At 35.5% G+C, this 17,395-nt stretch overlaps 1 protein-coding gene across 1 annotated transcript in view; it reads right to left on the reverse strand.

Moving 5' to 3' along the window:
* The window catches only part of LOC134719165 (uncharacterized), a 34,108-nt gene that overhangs the window by 14,117 nt on the left and 2,596 nt on the right, over positions 1-17,395 (reverse strand). The window contains exons 2-3 of the mRNA XM_063582141.1: positions 4,850-5,622; positions 644-674 (exon numbers count right to left, since the gene is read on the reverse strand). Coding sequence (XP_063438211.1) covers positions 644-674; positions 4,850-5,622 — 804 coding nt within the window. The remainder of the gene's footprint in view (positions 1-643; positions 675-4,849; positions 5,623-17,395) is intronic.

Below are 17,395 nucleotides of genomic sequence, written 5' to 3' on the forward strand. Positions count from 1 at the left end.
ATTGTTAAAATGTAAACTTTTAGTTATTTATTGGACAGAGTGTTTCTGCTACATACATATGGGCTGCTTTTGACAATACAATGCATATATATCGGGTTGTAGCACCATTAAGTCATGCTTTATTACTGAAATCTTCAAAATTCTATCATTTTAGTTAGATTTTAGACGGTTTCCGTGTAAAACGAAAGTGGCCGCATTTGTGTTCATCCTTAATATTACAATGTAAGTTGTATTTTATGATAATACATAACATATATAAAGGTTGTGGATGAACACGGATTAGACAAAAACAATCTGAACAGTGACGTTTTTTTGGCATATTTGAGAGATTTTCCATAATTCATCTTCAATCGGGTCGATTTTAATGACTTAATCAGTTAACATCTTTCACATAAACTTATTGAATCATAATCTTTTGTTAGATGAAACTGAAATTTGAGGCCAAAATGAGTCCTTAACGAACCTACTCCTTTTTAGAACTGGATTATTGTGAATCTTACTAATGTTTTGTATTTATGTTATCACCTCACAATATAACTTAAATGCAAATTACATATACTCCTACGATACATATTTTACTCACGAAGGAACTATGATATTTTTGAGATCTTTTAACAGAAAAAGAAATAGTCAATACATTTACCTGGACAACTAGGATCACACTGCATTTGTTCCTATAAGAAAAGAAAAACCTTTTTATTATTCTACAATTATTTGTAGCTAACGTAATCCGGCTAACATACCAAGAAATAAAAACATAGAATCTGCTTCTAAGTTAAATGTTAGTATAATGTTAGACTAGTGTTGATAACTATGCTGAACAAGTTTAATTAAGCCATAATTTGTATGTGCCTGTCCCAAGTCAGTAGCCTGTATTTTCGTTGTTGTTATTTGTTGGTGAACATCCTACTAGTTTTTGGTTTTACGCATGAATCACTTCGTTAGTTTTCACTTTGGAATTGTTTTACATCTGTCATTTCAGGGCCTTTTATGGTTGAATATATGGTATGGGTTTTTCTGATTAGTGAATGCCATACAATAACCTACAGTTGCTACTATGTCATTTGGTCTCTGGTGGAGAGCTTTCTGCTATGTCATTTGGTCTCTGGTGAAGAGCTTTCTACTATGTCATTTGGTCTCTGGTGGAGAGCTTTCTACTATGTCATTTGGTCTCTGGTGGAGAGCTTTCTACTATGTCATTTGGTCTCTGGTGGAGAGCTTTCTGCTATGTCATTTGGTCTCTGGTGGAGAGCTTTCTACTATGTCTTTGGTCTTTGGTGGAGAGCTTTCTACTATGTCATTTGGTCTCTAGTGGAGAGCTTTCTACTATGTCATTTGGTCTCTAGTGGAGAGCTTTCTACTATGTCATTTGGTCTCTGGTGAAGAGCTTTCTACTATGTCATTTGGTCTCTGGTGAAGAGCTTTCTACTATGTCATTTGGTCTCTGGTGGAGAGCTTTCTACTGTCATTTAGTCTCTGGTGGAGAGCTTTCTACTATGTCATTTGGTCTCTGGTGAAGAGCTTTCTACTATGTCATTTGGTCTCTGGTGGAGAGCTTTCTGCTATGTCATTTGGTCTCTGGTGGAGAGCTTTCTACTATGTCATTTGGTCTTTGGTGAAGAGCTTTCTACTATGTCATTTGGTCTCTAGTGGAGAGCTTTCTACTATGTCATTTGGTCTCTGGTGAAGAGCTTTCTACTATGTCATTTGGTCTCTGGTGAAGAGCTTTCTACTATGTCATTTGGTCTCTGGTGGAGAGCTTTCTACTATGTCATTTGGTCTCTGGTGAAGAGCTTTCTACTATGTCATTTGGTCTCTGGTGGAGAGCTTTCTACTGTCATTTAGTCTCTGGTGGAGAGCCTTCTACTATGTCATTTGGTCTCTGGCGGAGAGCTTTCTACTATGTCATTTGGTCTCTGGTGGAGAGCTTTCTACTATGTCATTTGGTTTCTGGTGGAGAGCTTTCTACTATGTCATTTGGTCTCTGGTGGAGAGCTTTCTACTATGTCATTTGGTCTCTGGTGGAGAGCTTTCTGCTATGTCAGTTGGTCTCTGGTGGAGAGCTTTCTACTATGTCATTTGGTCTCTGGTGGAGAGCTTTCTGCTATGTCATTTGGTCTCTGGTGGAGAGCTTTCTGCTATGTCATCTGGTCTCTGGTGGAGAGCTTTCTACAATGTCATCTGGTCTCTGGTGGAGAGCTTTCTGCTATGTCATTTGGTCTCTGGTGGAAAGCTTTCTACTGTCATTTGGTCTCTGGTGGAGAGCTTTCTACTGTCATTTGGTCTCTGGTGGAGAGCTTTCTACTGTCATTTGGTCTCTGGTGGAGAGCTGTCTGCTATGTCATTTGGTCTCTGGTGGAGAGCTTTCTGGTATGTCATTTGGTCTTTGGTGGAGAGCTTTCTACTGTCATTTGGTCTTTGGTGGAGAGCTTTCTGCTATGTCATTTGGTCTTTGGTGGAGAGCTTTCTACTGTCATTTGGTCTTTGGTGGAGAGCTTTCTGCTATGTCATTTGGTCTTTGGTGGAGAGCTTTCTACTAGGTTATTTGGTCCCTGGTGGAGAGCTTTCTACTATGTGATTTGGTCTCTGGTGAAGAGCTTTCTACTATGTCATTTGGTCTCTGGTGGAGAGCCTTCTACTATGTCATTTGGTCTCTGGTGGAGAGCCTTCTACTATGTCATTTGGTCTCTGGCGGAGAGCCTTCTACTATGTCTTTTGGTCTCTGGTGGAGAGCTTTCTACTATGTCATTTGGTCTCTGGTGGAGAGCTTTCTGCTATGTCATTTGGTCTCTGGTGGAGAGCTTTCTGCTATGTCATTTGGTCTCTGGTGTCATTTGGTCTCTGGTGGAGAGCTTTCTGCTATGTCATTTGGTCTCTGGTGGAGAGCTTTCTGCTATGTCATTTGGTCTCTGGTGGAGAGCTTTCTGCTATGTCATCTGGTCTCTGGTGGAGAGCTTTCTACTATGTCATCTGGTCTCTGGTGGAGAGCTTTCTGCTATGTCATCTGGTCTCTGGTGGAGAGCTTTCTACTGTCATTTGGTCTCTGGTGGAGAGCTTTCTACTGTCATTTGGTCTCTGGTGGAGAGCTTTCTACTGTCATTTGGTCTCTGGTGGAGAGCTTTCTGCTATGTTATTTGGTCCCTGGTGGAGAGCTTTCTACTATGTCATTTGGTCTCTGGTGGAGAGCTTTCTACTGTCATTTGGTCTCTGCTGGAAAGCTTTCTACTGTCATTTGGTCTCTGGTGGAAAGCTTTATACTATGTCATTTGGTCTCTGGTGGAGAGCTTTCCGCTATGTCATTTGGTCTCTGGTGGAGAGCTTTCTACTGTCATTTGGTCTCTGGTGGAGAGCTTTCTACTGTCATTTGGTCTCTGGTGGAGAGCTTTCTTCTATGTCATTTGGTCTCTGGTGGAGAGCTTTCTACTATGTCATTTGGTCTCTAGTGGAGAGCTTTCTGCTATGTCATTTGGTCTCTGGTGGAGAGCTTTCTACTGTCATTTGGTCTCTGGTGGAGAGCTTTCTACTGTCATTTGGTCTCTGGTGGAGAGCTTTCTGCTATGTCATTTGGTCTCTGGTGGAGAGCTTTCTACTATGTCATTTGGTCTTTGGTGTAAGGCTTTCTGCTATGTCATATGGTCTCTGTTGGAGAGCTTTCTGCTATGTCATTTGGTCTCTGGTGGAGAGCTTTCTACTGTCATTTGGTCTCTGGTGGAGAGCTTTCTACTATGTCATTTGGTCTCTAGTGGAGAGCTTTCTGCTATGTTATTTGGTCTCTAGTGGAGAGCTTTCTGCTATGTCATTTGGTCTCTAGTGGAGAGCTTTCTGCTATGTCATTTGGTCTCTGGTGGAGAGCTTTCTACTGTCATTTGGTCTCTGGTGGAGAGCTTTCTACTATGTCATTTGGTCTCTGATGGAGAGCTTTCTGCTATGTCATTTGGTTTCTGGGGGATAGCTTTCTACTATGTCATTTGGTCTCTGGTGGAGAGCTTTCTACTATGTCATTTGGTCTCTGGTGGAGAGCTTTCTACTATGTCATTTGGTCTCTGGTGGAGAGCTTTCTACTATGTCATTTGGTCTCTGGTGGAGAGCTTTCCCATTGGCAATTATACAACATCGTCTTGTTTTCATATTAATCAAAATATTTGGAATTACAAATTTACACCAATGAGACTACCACAAATACCTTTATAAGACTTTTTTGGAGGGATTGTATGGTTTGTTGTGCGACCTTTTAATACACTGATTGTGTTGTCCTACCTATTATGACATTTTGAGTAAGTGTAAATTTGCATGGTGGTTGGTGTTGGTATAACAGAAGAACATCATCATGTATAGCAACTGGTCTCTTTTTGTAGTTCGAAAGATTCTCTCAGTTTTGTGTTTTTTACTTCAGTTTGTAAGTTGTAAATGAATTTTCGAGATTTAAACATCATTCTGCTCAATATGTCTGCGCCTAATGTATACTATTCATTACACTGTGTCTGTGAATTGCAGAACATTGATTAGGGGTTTTATCAAATAATTGCTACACTGGCATTGCTGTTAATTATACTCGAAAAAGTTACGAAAAAAAAACAGATGGAAAGCTAGAGTTGAAAACAAATGATTGTTATCATACTGATGAATAAAATTGTCCTTGTATTTTTTTTTCTTTTATGTTTCAGCATTAAATTTTGCGATTTGATAGGGGACTTTCCATTCCGAATTTTCCTCGGTATTTTTGTATTTGTTTTTTTGTATTTATTTCGTTATAAAGAAACAAACCAACTATATGATGTCCAAAAATATCTGTCTTTTATGCATCCTAAGAAATTATTCAAAATGAAAATAATTAAAGTAAAGTACATACCAGTTTCTGATTCCAAACTCTCCAGTTGTGTTTAATGTTTTCACCATGTTCGCAAAGACATTCCTCTGTATCTACAACCATATTTTCTTCTGGAGTAAAACAGTTTAATTTTGAGCAGGAATACTCAGTGTGGAATGGTAACTTGTTGTTGGCTTTACAATGGATAGTTGACTGATAAAATTCAGATATTCTCTCCAAAGTAACAAACAAACAATCCCGGACACTGGTGGCTATATCAGGTAGTATCAGGCCCTTGGAGCGCTTGTGGACAAGGTACAGTAAGATCTTATTTCCTTCTACACAGACAACAATATCATGCTCTTTATCAAATGATAACCCAACAAACCCAGAAAACATAAGTTTCCGTCCTTGGTATTCTTTTAATGTCCACATACTCAGACATGCACATATTAGACGGTTTGGTAAGGCTGGAGGTATGATGGTTCCTTTGAAAACAAAGGCCAAACTTACAGTCCTCTCTGGTGTACATTCTTGTGTCAAGTAATCTGTATTATTTCTTTGTGTAAGCATACAGGGTACAAAGAAGTTTTCTATTGGTAGACGACTTCCTGTTTTTGTATCATATCTCCGTTGTTCGGATACGATATCTAGATGTATCAGCATATCAAATATGTACTCTTTAAATGGTAAAATCTGACGGAATTCTTTTTGTTCCCAAATCTGGTAGAGGTCTACTTTTTGTATCATTCCCTTTTCAGACATTTTTTTGAAGGTTTTCCTTGTTTTATTTTCTTTGGGCCAAAATGCAACATCTATAAAAATGAAATGAGGAAGATGTTTTCAGACTTAAAATATAGTTTATATTATGAGGTAATACCAGTCTATAAAAGCTACATGATAAAAAAAAATTGTATCGCTCACTTCGATCAGCACTGGAACAAACAATTTATCCTAATATTTAAATTATTTGTCTTTTATATCAGAAAACATTATTTTTTTGTTTAGTCTGTTCTAACAGGATTTGATGATCAAAGTTGAATCATTTGCCATTTGGAAGAAAATAATCTGAAACAAGGCTTGCATGTGCTGTGGGAAAACTGTGAGTTTTCAAATGTTTGCATGGTTTCTACATGTTTCTGTAGAAGAAACACTAAGAATGATGCATGGCAGTCATCAATGATGACATCTTGTCAGTCAATTACTGTCGTTCATATTTTTAATTTTCAGCTTTTAGCACATAAAGTTTACTCCTCAGTTACTATTGATTCTAAGTACATGAAGTTTATTATAATGATTACCTGGATTTAATACATTTCTTTTCGGTGGGGAATTTTATTAATTTTGAGGGAAGTTCCCAAGCTGTGATCGTATATATAAAGAAGAATATAATGTTAAACACACTGAATGTGGTTTTTTTTCCTTGACAAATAAGTGAAATTTGATTTTATAAAATAGGAGCGAGATATACCAGAGGGACATTATAAACTGACATAGCCATGACTAAAAAACAAAAAGACAATCAAACAAATATGATATTAGAAAATAGGGCAAAATATAACAGAGGGACATTCAAACTCATATACTGACATCGCCATGGCTAAAAAAAGAAAAAAAGACAAACAGACAAATATGATATTTGTTACACGAGCGAGATATACCAGAGGGACGTTGAAACTCATAAACTGACATAGCCATGGCTAAAAAAGAAAAAAGACAAACAGACAAATATGATATTATAAAACAGGAGCGAAATATATTAAAGGGACATTGAAACTCATAAACTGACATAGCCATGGCCAAAAAAGAAAGAGACAAACACACAAATTTGATATTATAAAATAGGGTCGAAATACACCCGAGGGACATTCAAACTCATAAACTGACATCACCATGACTAAAAAAGAAAAAAAGACAAACAGACAAATATGATATTATCAAACAGGAGCGAGATATACCAGAGGGACATTGAAACTCATAAACTGACAAAGCCATGACTAAAACACAAAACACACAAACAGACAAATATGATATTACAAAATAGGGGCCAAATACACCAGAGGGACATTCATACTCATAAACTGATATTGCCATGGCTAAAAAAGAAAAACACAAACAGACAAATATGATATTATAAAATAGGGGCCAAATACACCAGAGGGACATTCATACTCATAAACTGACATTGCCATGGATAAAAAAGACAAAAAAAGATAAACAGACAAATATGATATTATAAAATAGGGGCTAAATACACCAGAGGGACATTCATACTCATAAACTGACATTGCCATGGCTAAAAATGAAAAACACAAACAGACAAATATGATATTATAAAATAGGGGCCATATACACCAGAGGGACATTCATACTCATAAACTGACATTGCCATGGATAAAAAAGAAAAAAAAGACAAACAGACAAATATGATATTATAAAATAGGGGTCAAATACAACAGAGGGACATTCATACTCATAAACTGACATTGCCATGGCTAAAAAAGAAAAACACAAACAGACAAATATGATATTATAAAATAGGGGCCAAATATAACAGAGGGACATTCCTACTCATAAACTGACATTGCCATGGCTAAAAAAGAAAAATATAAACAGACAAATATGATATTATAAAATAGGGGCCAAATATAACAGAGGGACATTCCTACTCATAAACTGACATTGCAATGGCTAAAAAAGAAAAAAACAAACAGACAAATTTTATATTATAAAATAGGGGCCAAATACACCAGAGGGACATTCATACTCATAAACTGACATTGCCATGGCTAAAAAAGAAAAACACAAACAGACAAATATGATATTATAAAATAGGGGCCAAATATAACAGAGGGACATTCCTACTCATAAACTGACATTGCCATGACTAAAAAAGAAAAATACAAACAGACAAAAATGATATTATAAAATAGGGGCCAAATATAACAGAGGGACATTCATACTCATAAACTGACATTGCCATGGCTAACAAAGAAAAACACAAACAGACAAATATGATTTTATAAAATAGGGGCCGAATTTAACAGAGGGACATTCATACTCTTAAACTGACATTGCCATGGCTAAAAAAGAAAAAAACCACAAAACAGACAAATATGATATTATAAAATAGGGGCCAAATATAACAGAGGGACATTCTGTCTCATAAACTGACATTGCCATGGCTAAAAAAGAAAAACACAAACAGACAAATATGATATTATAAAATAGGGGTCAAATATAACAGAGGGCATTCATACTCATAAATTGACATTGCCAAGACTAACAAAGAAAAAGACATTCAGACAAATATGATATTATAAAATAGGGGCCAAATATAACAGAGGGACATTCCTACTCACAAACTGACATTGCCATGGCTAACAAAGAAAAACACAAACAGACGCATAAGATATTATAAAATAGGGGCGAAATATACCAGAGGGACATTCCAACTCATAAACTGACATCGCCATGGCTAACAAAGAAAAACACAAACAGACAAATATGATATTATAAAACAGGAGCGAAATATACCAGAGGCACATTCAAACTCATCAACTGACTTTGCCATGGCTAACAAAGAAAAACACAAACAGACAAATAAGATATTATAAAATAGGGGCGAAATATACCAGAGGGACATTCAAACTCAAAAACTGACATTGCCATAGATACGACATAATCCGTTATCATTTGTAAAACGAATATTTCATAACAGTCAACCAACTTGTGATGGTGTCCGTAAAAATTACTTTCAACTTCACCGTTTGGAACTATTGGTTTAATTTAGCAGGAATTTCTGCTCTATTGGTGAGGTTCAGATTTCCGGATGAAATGTGTTCCCTTATATAAATAGAAAGTGACGCAGTTACAACATGATGGGAGAACTAAGTATTAATAGTTGATATTTCATGATTATGAAGAATAAATGTCTGCAGACTTTCAGACAATTGATTAATCCAGGATATCTTCAATCAAAATACAAGTTTCATTTAAATCTGTGTATAAAACTTGTTGTATCTTTTGACAAAAATTTCAAAAATGTGAAAGGGTTCCCTGGAACTAAGTGTCTCGCCTACTTTTGCTGTAAATTGCAGGATCATCAAAAATGAGGGAAAAAAACAATAAAAATATTCCGCTTGATACCATGTTTGGATTGTAGGAAGCTTCTGTCCAAGTTTAGTAACCAGATGCTCCGTAGGGCGTAGCTTTATACGACCCCAGAGGTTGAACCCTGAACGGTTGGGGCAAGTATGGACACAACATTCAAGCTGGATTCCGCTCTAAATTTGGATTGTGATTAAATAGTTGACACATCATAGGTTTCTGACACAGAATGAATGTATTCAAATGAACTTAAAATTTTTGTTTTCTCTTAGAGCAATTCACTATGCTGTTGAATATTAATCCTCTCAAAAAAATGTTTGAAGAAATTTTCTTTTTATTTATGAAATTTCAAATGAGAAAAATTGAACCCAATTTTTTAATCACATCCCCCTTTCCCTTATTCCAAAACTAATTTCAATTAAAATATTCTAATGGAGTTTGCAACAATTACTACTCATTTAAATACATCATAAAATATTAAGATGTAAAAAAACTGCTTGTTATCACTGAATGGTAAAGATTATTTAAATTTATCAGTTGGTAGTAAAAAGTGAATATACATTGTATATTGTATATAACAAAGATTTAAGTTAATTCTGGACAAAGAAAGATAACTCCAATGAAAAAAAATTCTTGCAGATATTTCTTGCTTACTATACTGGACAAAGAAAGATAACTCTTATTTAAAAAAAAATTTGCTATTTCACAATATTGTGAAATTAAATATTTCTTGCCATTGCACAATACTGTGCAATTGAAAAGACTTGCTATTGCACAATACTTAATATAATAATTTTAGATCCTGATTTGGACCAACTTGAAAACTGGGCCCATAATCAAAAATCTAAGTACATGTTTAGATTCAGCATATCAAAGAGGCCCAAGAATTAAATTTTTGTTAAAATCAAACTTAGTTTAATTTTGGACCCTTTGCACTTTAATTTAGACCAATTTTAAAACTGGATCAAAAATCAAGAATCTACATACACAGTTAGATTTGGCATATCAAAGAACCCCAATTATTCAATTTTTGATGAAATCAAACAATGTTTAATTTTGGACCTCAATTTGGGCCAACTTGAAAACTGGGCCAATAATCAAAAATCTAAGTACATTCTTAGATTCAGCATATCAAAGAACCCCAAGGTTTCAATTTTTGTTAAAATCAAACTAAGTTTAATTTTGGACCCTTTGGACCTTAATGTAGACCAATTTGAAAACGGGACCAAAAATTAAGAATCTACATACACAGTTAGATTCGGCATATTAAAGAACCCCAATTATTCAATTTTGATGAAATCAAACAAAGTTTAATTTTGGACCCTTTGGGCCCCTTTTTCCTTAACTGTTGGGACCAAAACTCCCAAAATCAATACCAACCTTCCTTTTATAGTCATAAACCTTGTGTTTAAATTTCATAGATTTCTATTTACTAATACTAACGTTATGGTGCAAAAACCAAGAAAAATGCTTATTTGGGTCCCTTTTTGGCCCCTTTTTCCTAAAATGTTGGGACCTCAACTCCCAAAATTATTACCAACCTTCCTTTTGTGGTCATAAACATTGTGTTTAGATTTATGATTTCTATTCACTTAAACTAAAGTTATTGTGCGAAAACCAAGAATAATGCTTATTTGGGCCCTTTTTTGGCCCCTAATTCCTAAACTGTTGGAACCAAAACTCTCAAAATCAATCCCAACCTTTCTTTTGTGGTCATAAACCTTGTGTCCAAATTTCATAGATTTCTATTAACTTAAACTAAAGTTATAGTGCGAAAACCAAAAAAATGCTTATTTGGGCCCTTTTTGGCCCCTAATTCCTAAAATGTTGGGACCAAAACTCCCAAAATCAATACCAGCCTTCCTTTTATGGTCGTAAACCTTGTGTTAAAATTTCATAGATTTCTATTCACTTTTACTAAAGTTAGAGTGCGAAAACTAAAAGTCCATTTATAAGTAAAATACGGATAAATGGAATTTTATTTTCACAAAATTTACTTCTGGATACTATCTTATGATCATAAGCAAGCTTCTGTCCAAGTTTGGTAAAAATTAAGTATGGTTTAAGAAAGTTATTAAAATTTCAAAAACTTTAACCACAGAGTGAATATTTGTGGACGGCGCCACCGCCGCTGACGACGACGGAATGTAGGATCGCTTAGTCTCGCTTTTTCAACTTAAGTCGAAGGCAGGACAAAAATGGGAACCAATGAATAATTTGTAACACTAGGCATCAATATGGGCACTTATACCATTTTGCAACTGTGTTTCATTTGTGGTCAAAATGCACTGATCCTGCAACAAAATTTAAAATAAAAACATGGAATGCGCTACAGAGACAACTACCCAACCAAAATGCAGAAAACATCCAAAGGCCACCAACACATTAAAAACTAGAGGCTCCAAAGAGCCTGTGTCGCTCACCTTGGTCTATGTGAATATTAAACAAAGGAAGCAGATGGATTCATGACAAAATTGTGTTTTGGTGATGGTGATGTGTTTGTAAATCTTACTTTACTAAACAGTCTTGCTGCTAACATTTATCTCTATCTATAATGAACTTGGCCCAGTAGTTTCAGTGGAAAATGTTAATAAAAATTTACAAATGTTATGAAAATTGTTAAAAATTGACTATAAAGGACAATAACTCCTTAAGGGGTCAATTGACCATTTCGGTCATGTTGACTTAATTGTAAATCTTACTTTGCTGAACATAATTGCTGTTTACAGTTTATCTCTTTCTATAATAATATTCAAGATAATAACCAAAAACAGCAAAATTTCCTTAAAATTACCTTAAAAGGGGCAGCAACCCAACAATGGGTTGTCAGATTTATCTGAAAATTATAGGGCAGATAGATCTTCATCTGATAAACAATTTTACCCCATGTCGGATTTGCTCTAAATGCTTTGGTTTTTGAGTTATAAGCCAAAAACTGCATTTTACCCCTATGTTCTATTTTTAGCTGTGGCAGCCATCTTGATTTGATAGTCGGGTCACCGGACACATTTTTAAAACAAGATACCCCAAAGACGATTGTTGCCAAGTCTGGATTAATTTGGACTAGTAGTTTCATAGAAGATTTTTGTAAAAGATAACTAAGATTTACGAAAAATGGTTAAAAATTGACTATAAGGGCAATAACTCCTAAAGGGGTCAACTGACCATTTCGGTCATGTTGACTTATTTGTAAATCCTACTTTGCTAAACATTATTAATGTTTACAGTTATCTCTATCTATAATAATATTCAAGATAATAACCAAACTAGAGGCTCTAAAGAGCCTGTGTCGCTCACCTTGGTATATGTGAATATTAAACAAAGGAAGCAGATGAATTCATGACAAAATTGTGTTTTGTTGATGGTGATGTGTTTTTAAATCTTACTTTACTAAACAGTCTTGCTGCTTACAATTATCTCTATCTATAATGAAATTGGCCCAGTAGTATCAGTGGAAATGTTAATTAAAAATTTACAAATTTTATGAAAATTGTTAAAAATTGACTATAAAGGACAATAACTCCTTAGGGGGTCAATTGACCATTTCGGTCATGTTGACTTATTTATAGATCCTACTTTGCTGAACATTATTGCTGTTTACAGTTTATCTTTATCTATAATAATATTCAAGATAATAACCAAAAACAGCAAAATTTCCTTAAAATTACCGATTCACGGGCAGCAACCCAACAACAGGTTGTCAGATTCATCTTCCAATTACAGGGCAGATAGTTATTGATCTAATAAACAAATTCACCCCAAGTCAGATTGCTCTAAATGCTTTGGTTTTGAGTTATAAGCCAAAAACTGCATTTTACCCCTATGTTCTATTTTTAGCCTTTGTGGCCATCTTGGTTGGTTGACCTGGTCACGCCACACATTTTTTAAACGAGATACCCCAAAGATGATTGTTGCTAAGTTTGGATTAATTTGGCCCAGTAGTTTCAGAGGAGAAGATTTTTGTAAAGATAACTAAGATTTACGAAAAAATGGTTAAAAATTGACTATAAAGGGCAATAACTCCTAAACAGGTCAACTGACCATTTTGGTCATGTTGACTTATTTGTAGATAATACTTTGTTGAACATTATTGCTGTTTACAGTTTATCTCTATCTATAATAATATTCAAGATAAAAACCAAAAACAGCAAAATTTCCTTAAAATTACCAATTCAGGAGCAGCAACCCAACAACCAATTGACTGATTCATCTGAAAATTTCAGGGCAAATAGATCTTGACCTGATTAACATTTTTATCTCTGTCAAATTTCCTCAAAAGGTTTTGGTTTTTGAGTTATAAGCCAAAAACTGCATTTTACCCCTATGTTCTATTTTTAGCCCTGGCGGCCATCTTGGTTGGTTGACCTGGTCACGCCACACATTTTTTAAACGAGATACCCCAAAGATGATTGTTGCTAAGTTTGGATTAATTTGGCCCAGTAGTTTCAGAGGAGAAGATTTTTGTAAAGATAACTAAGATTTACGAAAAAATGGTTAAAAATTGACTATAAAGGGCAATAACTCCTAAACAGGTCAACTGACCATTTTGATCATGTTCACTTATTTGTAGATAATACTTTGTTGAACATTATTGCTGTTTACAGTTTATCTCTATCTATAATAATATTCAAGATAAAAACCAAAAACAGCAAAATTTCCTTAAAATTACCAATTCAGGAGCAGCAACCCAACAACCAATTGACTGATTCATCTGAAAATTTCAGGGCAAATAGATCTTGACCTGATTAACATTTTTATCTCTGTCAAATTTCCTCAAAAGGTTTTGGTTTTTGAGTTATAAGCCAAAAACTGCATTTTACCCCTATGTTCTATTTTTAGCCCTGGCGGCCAACTTGGTTGGTTGACCAGGTCACGCCACACATTTTTAAAACTAAATACCCCAAAGATGATTGTGGCCAAGTTTGGATTAACTTGGCCCAGTAGTTTCAGAGGAGAAGATTTTTGTAAAAGATTACTTTAATTTATGAAAAATGGTTAAAAATTTACTATAAAGGGCAATAACTCCTAAACGGGTCAACTGACCATTTTGGTCATGTTGACTTATTTGTAGATCTTACTTTGCTGAACATTATTGCTGTTTACAGTTTATCTCTATCTATAATAATATTCAAGATAAAAACCAAAAACAGCAAAATTTCCTTAAAATTACCAATTCAGGGGCAGCAACCCAACAACCGATTGACCGATTCATCTGAAAATTTCAGGGCAGATAGATCTTGACCTGATAAACATATTTACCCCATGTCAGATTTGCTCTAAATGCTTTGGTTTTTGAGTTATAAGCCAAAAACTGCATTTTACCCCTATGTTCTATTTTTAGCCCTGGCGGCCATCTTGGTTGGTTGACCGGGTCACGCCACACATTTTTTGAACTAGATACCCCAATGATGATTGTGGCCAAGTTTGGTTTGATTTGGCCCAGTAGTTTCAGAGAAGAAGATTTTTGTAAAAGTTAACAACGACGACGGACGCCGGACGCCGGACGACGACGGACGCCGGACGCAAAGTGATGGGAAAAGCTCACTTGGCCCTTCGGGCCAGGTGAGCTAAAAACAGCAAGATTTCCTTTAAATTACCAATTCAGGGGCAGCAACCCAACAAAGGGTTGTCTAATTCGTATGGAAATTTCAGGGCAGATAGATCTTGATCTGATAAACAATTATACCCCATGTCAAATTAGCTCTAAATGCTTTGATTTTTGAGTTATAAGCCAAAAACAGTATTTTACCCCTGTGTTCTATTTTTGGCCATGGCGGCCATTTAGTTTGGTGGACCGGGTCACCGGACACATTTTTTGAACTAGATACCCCAATAACAATTGTGGCCAAGTTTGATTGAATTTGGCCCAGTAGTTTCAGAGGAGAAGATTTTTGTAAAAGATTACTTTAATTTAAGAAAATGGTTAAAAATTGACTATAAAGGACAATAACTCCTTAACGGGTCAACTGACCATTTCGGTCATGATGACTTATTTGTATATCTAACTTTGCTGAACATTATTGCTGTTTACAGTTTATCTCTATCTATAATAATATTCAAGATAATAACCAAAAACTGCAAAATTTCCACAAAATTACCAATTCAGGGGCAGCAACCCAACAACAGGTTGACCTATTCATCTGAAAATTTCAGAGCAGATAGATCTTGACCTGATAAACATTTTTACCCCATGTCAGATTTCCTCTAAATCCTTTGGTTTTTGAGTTATAAGCCAAAAACTGCATTTTACCCCTATGTTCTATATTTAGCCGTGGCGGCCATCTTGGTTGGTTGACCGGGTCATGCCACACATTTTTTAAACTAGATACCCCAATGATGATTGTGTGCAAGTTTGGAATAATTTGGCCCAGTAGTTTCAGAGGAGAAGATTTTTGTAAAAGTTAACGACGACAGACGACGGACGCCGGACGACAGACGACGACGGACGCCGGACGCAAAGTGATGGGAAAAGCTCACTTGGCCCTTCGGGCCAGGTGAGCTAAAAATGGTTAAAGATTGACTATAAAGGGCAATAACTCCTAAAGGGGTCAACTGACCATTTTGGTCATGTTGACTTATTTGTAGATCTTACTTTGCTGAACATTATTGCTGTTTACAATTTATCTCTATCTATAATAATATTCAAGATAATAACCAAAAACAGCAAAATTTCCTCAAAATTACCAATTCAGGGGCAGCAACCCAACAACCGATTCATCTGAAAATTTCAGGGCAGATAGTTCTTGACCTGATAAACATTTTTACCCTCATGTCAGATTTCCTCAAAATGCTTTGGTTTTTGAGTTATAAGCCAAAAACTGCATTTTACCCCTATGTTCTATTTTTAGCGGTGGCGGCCATCTTGGTTGGTTGACCAGGTCACGCCACACATTTTTTTAAACTAGATACCCCAAAGATGATTGTGGCCAAGTTTGGATTAATTTGGCCAAGTAGTTTCAGAGGAGAAGATTTTTGTAAAAGATTACTTTAATTAACGAAAAATGGTTAAAAATTGACTATAAAGGGCAATAACTCCTAAACGGGTCAACTGACCATTTTGGTCATGTTGACTTATTTGTATATCTAACTTTGCTGAACATTATTGCTGTTTACAGTTTATCTCTAACTATAATAATATTCAAGATAATAACCAAAAACAGCAAAATTTCTTCAAAATTACCAATTCAGGGGCAGCAACCCAACAACCGATTGACCGATTTATCTGAAAATTTCAGGGCAGATAGATCTTGACCTGATAAACATGTTTACCCCATGTCAGATTTGCTCTAAATGCTTTGGTTTTTGAGTTATAAGCCAAAAACTGCATTTTACCCCTATGTTCTGTTTTTAGCCGTGGCAGCCATCTTGGTTGGTTGACCGGGTCACGCCACACATTTTTTAAACTAGATACCCCAATGATGATTGTGGCCAAGTTTGGTTTGATTTGGCCCAGTAGTTTCAGAGAAGAAGATTTTTGTAAAAGTTAACGACGACGGACGACGACGACGACGGACGACGACGGACGACGGACACCAAGTGATGAGAAAAGCTCACTTGGCCCTTCGGGCCAGGTGAGCTAAAAACCGAGGTGTGCATCAGCTGGTCCCTAAACAATAATGTATGCTAGTTTAGTGAAAATGAATGTCACACTAACCATGTATACATTCACCTTCTATAAAAACCCTGATATAAGAGTTTCAATTTAAATATATAACAACTACACATTGTCTCAAAACATAATTGTGTTGGTAATCAACTCACACATTGTCTCAAAACATAATTGTGTTGGTAATCAACTCACAGATTGTCTCAAAACATAATTGTGTTGGTAATCAACTACACATTGTCTCAAAACATAATTGTGTTGGTAATCAACTCACACATTGTCTCAAAACATAATTGTGTTGGTAATCAACTCACACATTGTCTCAAAACATAATTGTGTTGGTAATCAACTCACACATTGTCTCAAAACATAATTGTGTTGGTAATCAACTCACACATTGTCTCAAAACATAATTATGTTGGTAATCAACTCACACATTGTCTCAAAACATAATTGTGTTGGTAATCAACTCACACATTGTCTCAAAACATAATTATGTTGGTAATCAACTCACACATTGTCTCAAAACATAATTGTGTTGGTAATCAACTACACATTGTCTCAAAACATAATTGTGTTGGTAATCAACTACACATTGTCTCAAAACATAATTGTGTTGGTAATCAACTCACACATTGTCTCAAAACATAATTGTGTTGGTAATCAACTCACACATTGTCTCAAAACATAATTGTGTTGGTAATCAACTACACATTGTCTCAAAACATAATTGTGTTGGTAATCAACTACACATTGTCTCAAAACATAATTGTGTTGGTAATCAACTCACAGATTGTCTCAAAACATAATTGTGTTGGTAATCAACTCACACATTGTCTCAAAACATAATTGTGTTGGTAATCAACTCACAC

This window comes from Mytilus trossulus, chromosome 5, assembly GCF_036588685.1.
Source record: "Mytilus trossulus isolate FHL-02 chromosome 5, PNRI_Mtr1.1.1.hap1, whole genome shotgun sequence".
Taxonomy (NCBI): Eukaryota; Metazoa; Mollusca; class Bivalvia; order Mytilida; family Mytilidae; genus Mytilus; species Mytilus trossulus.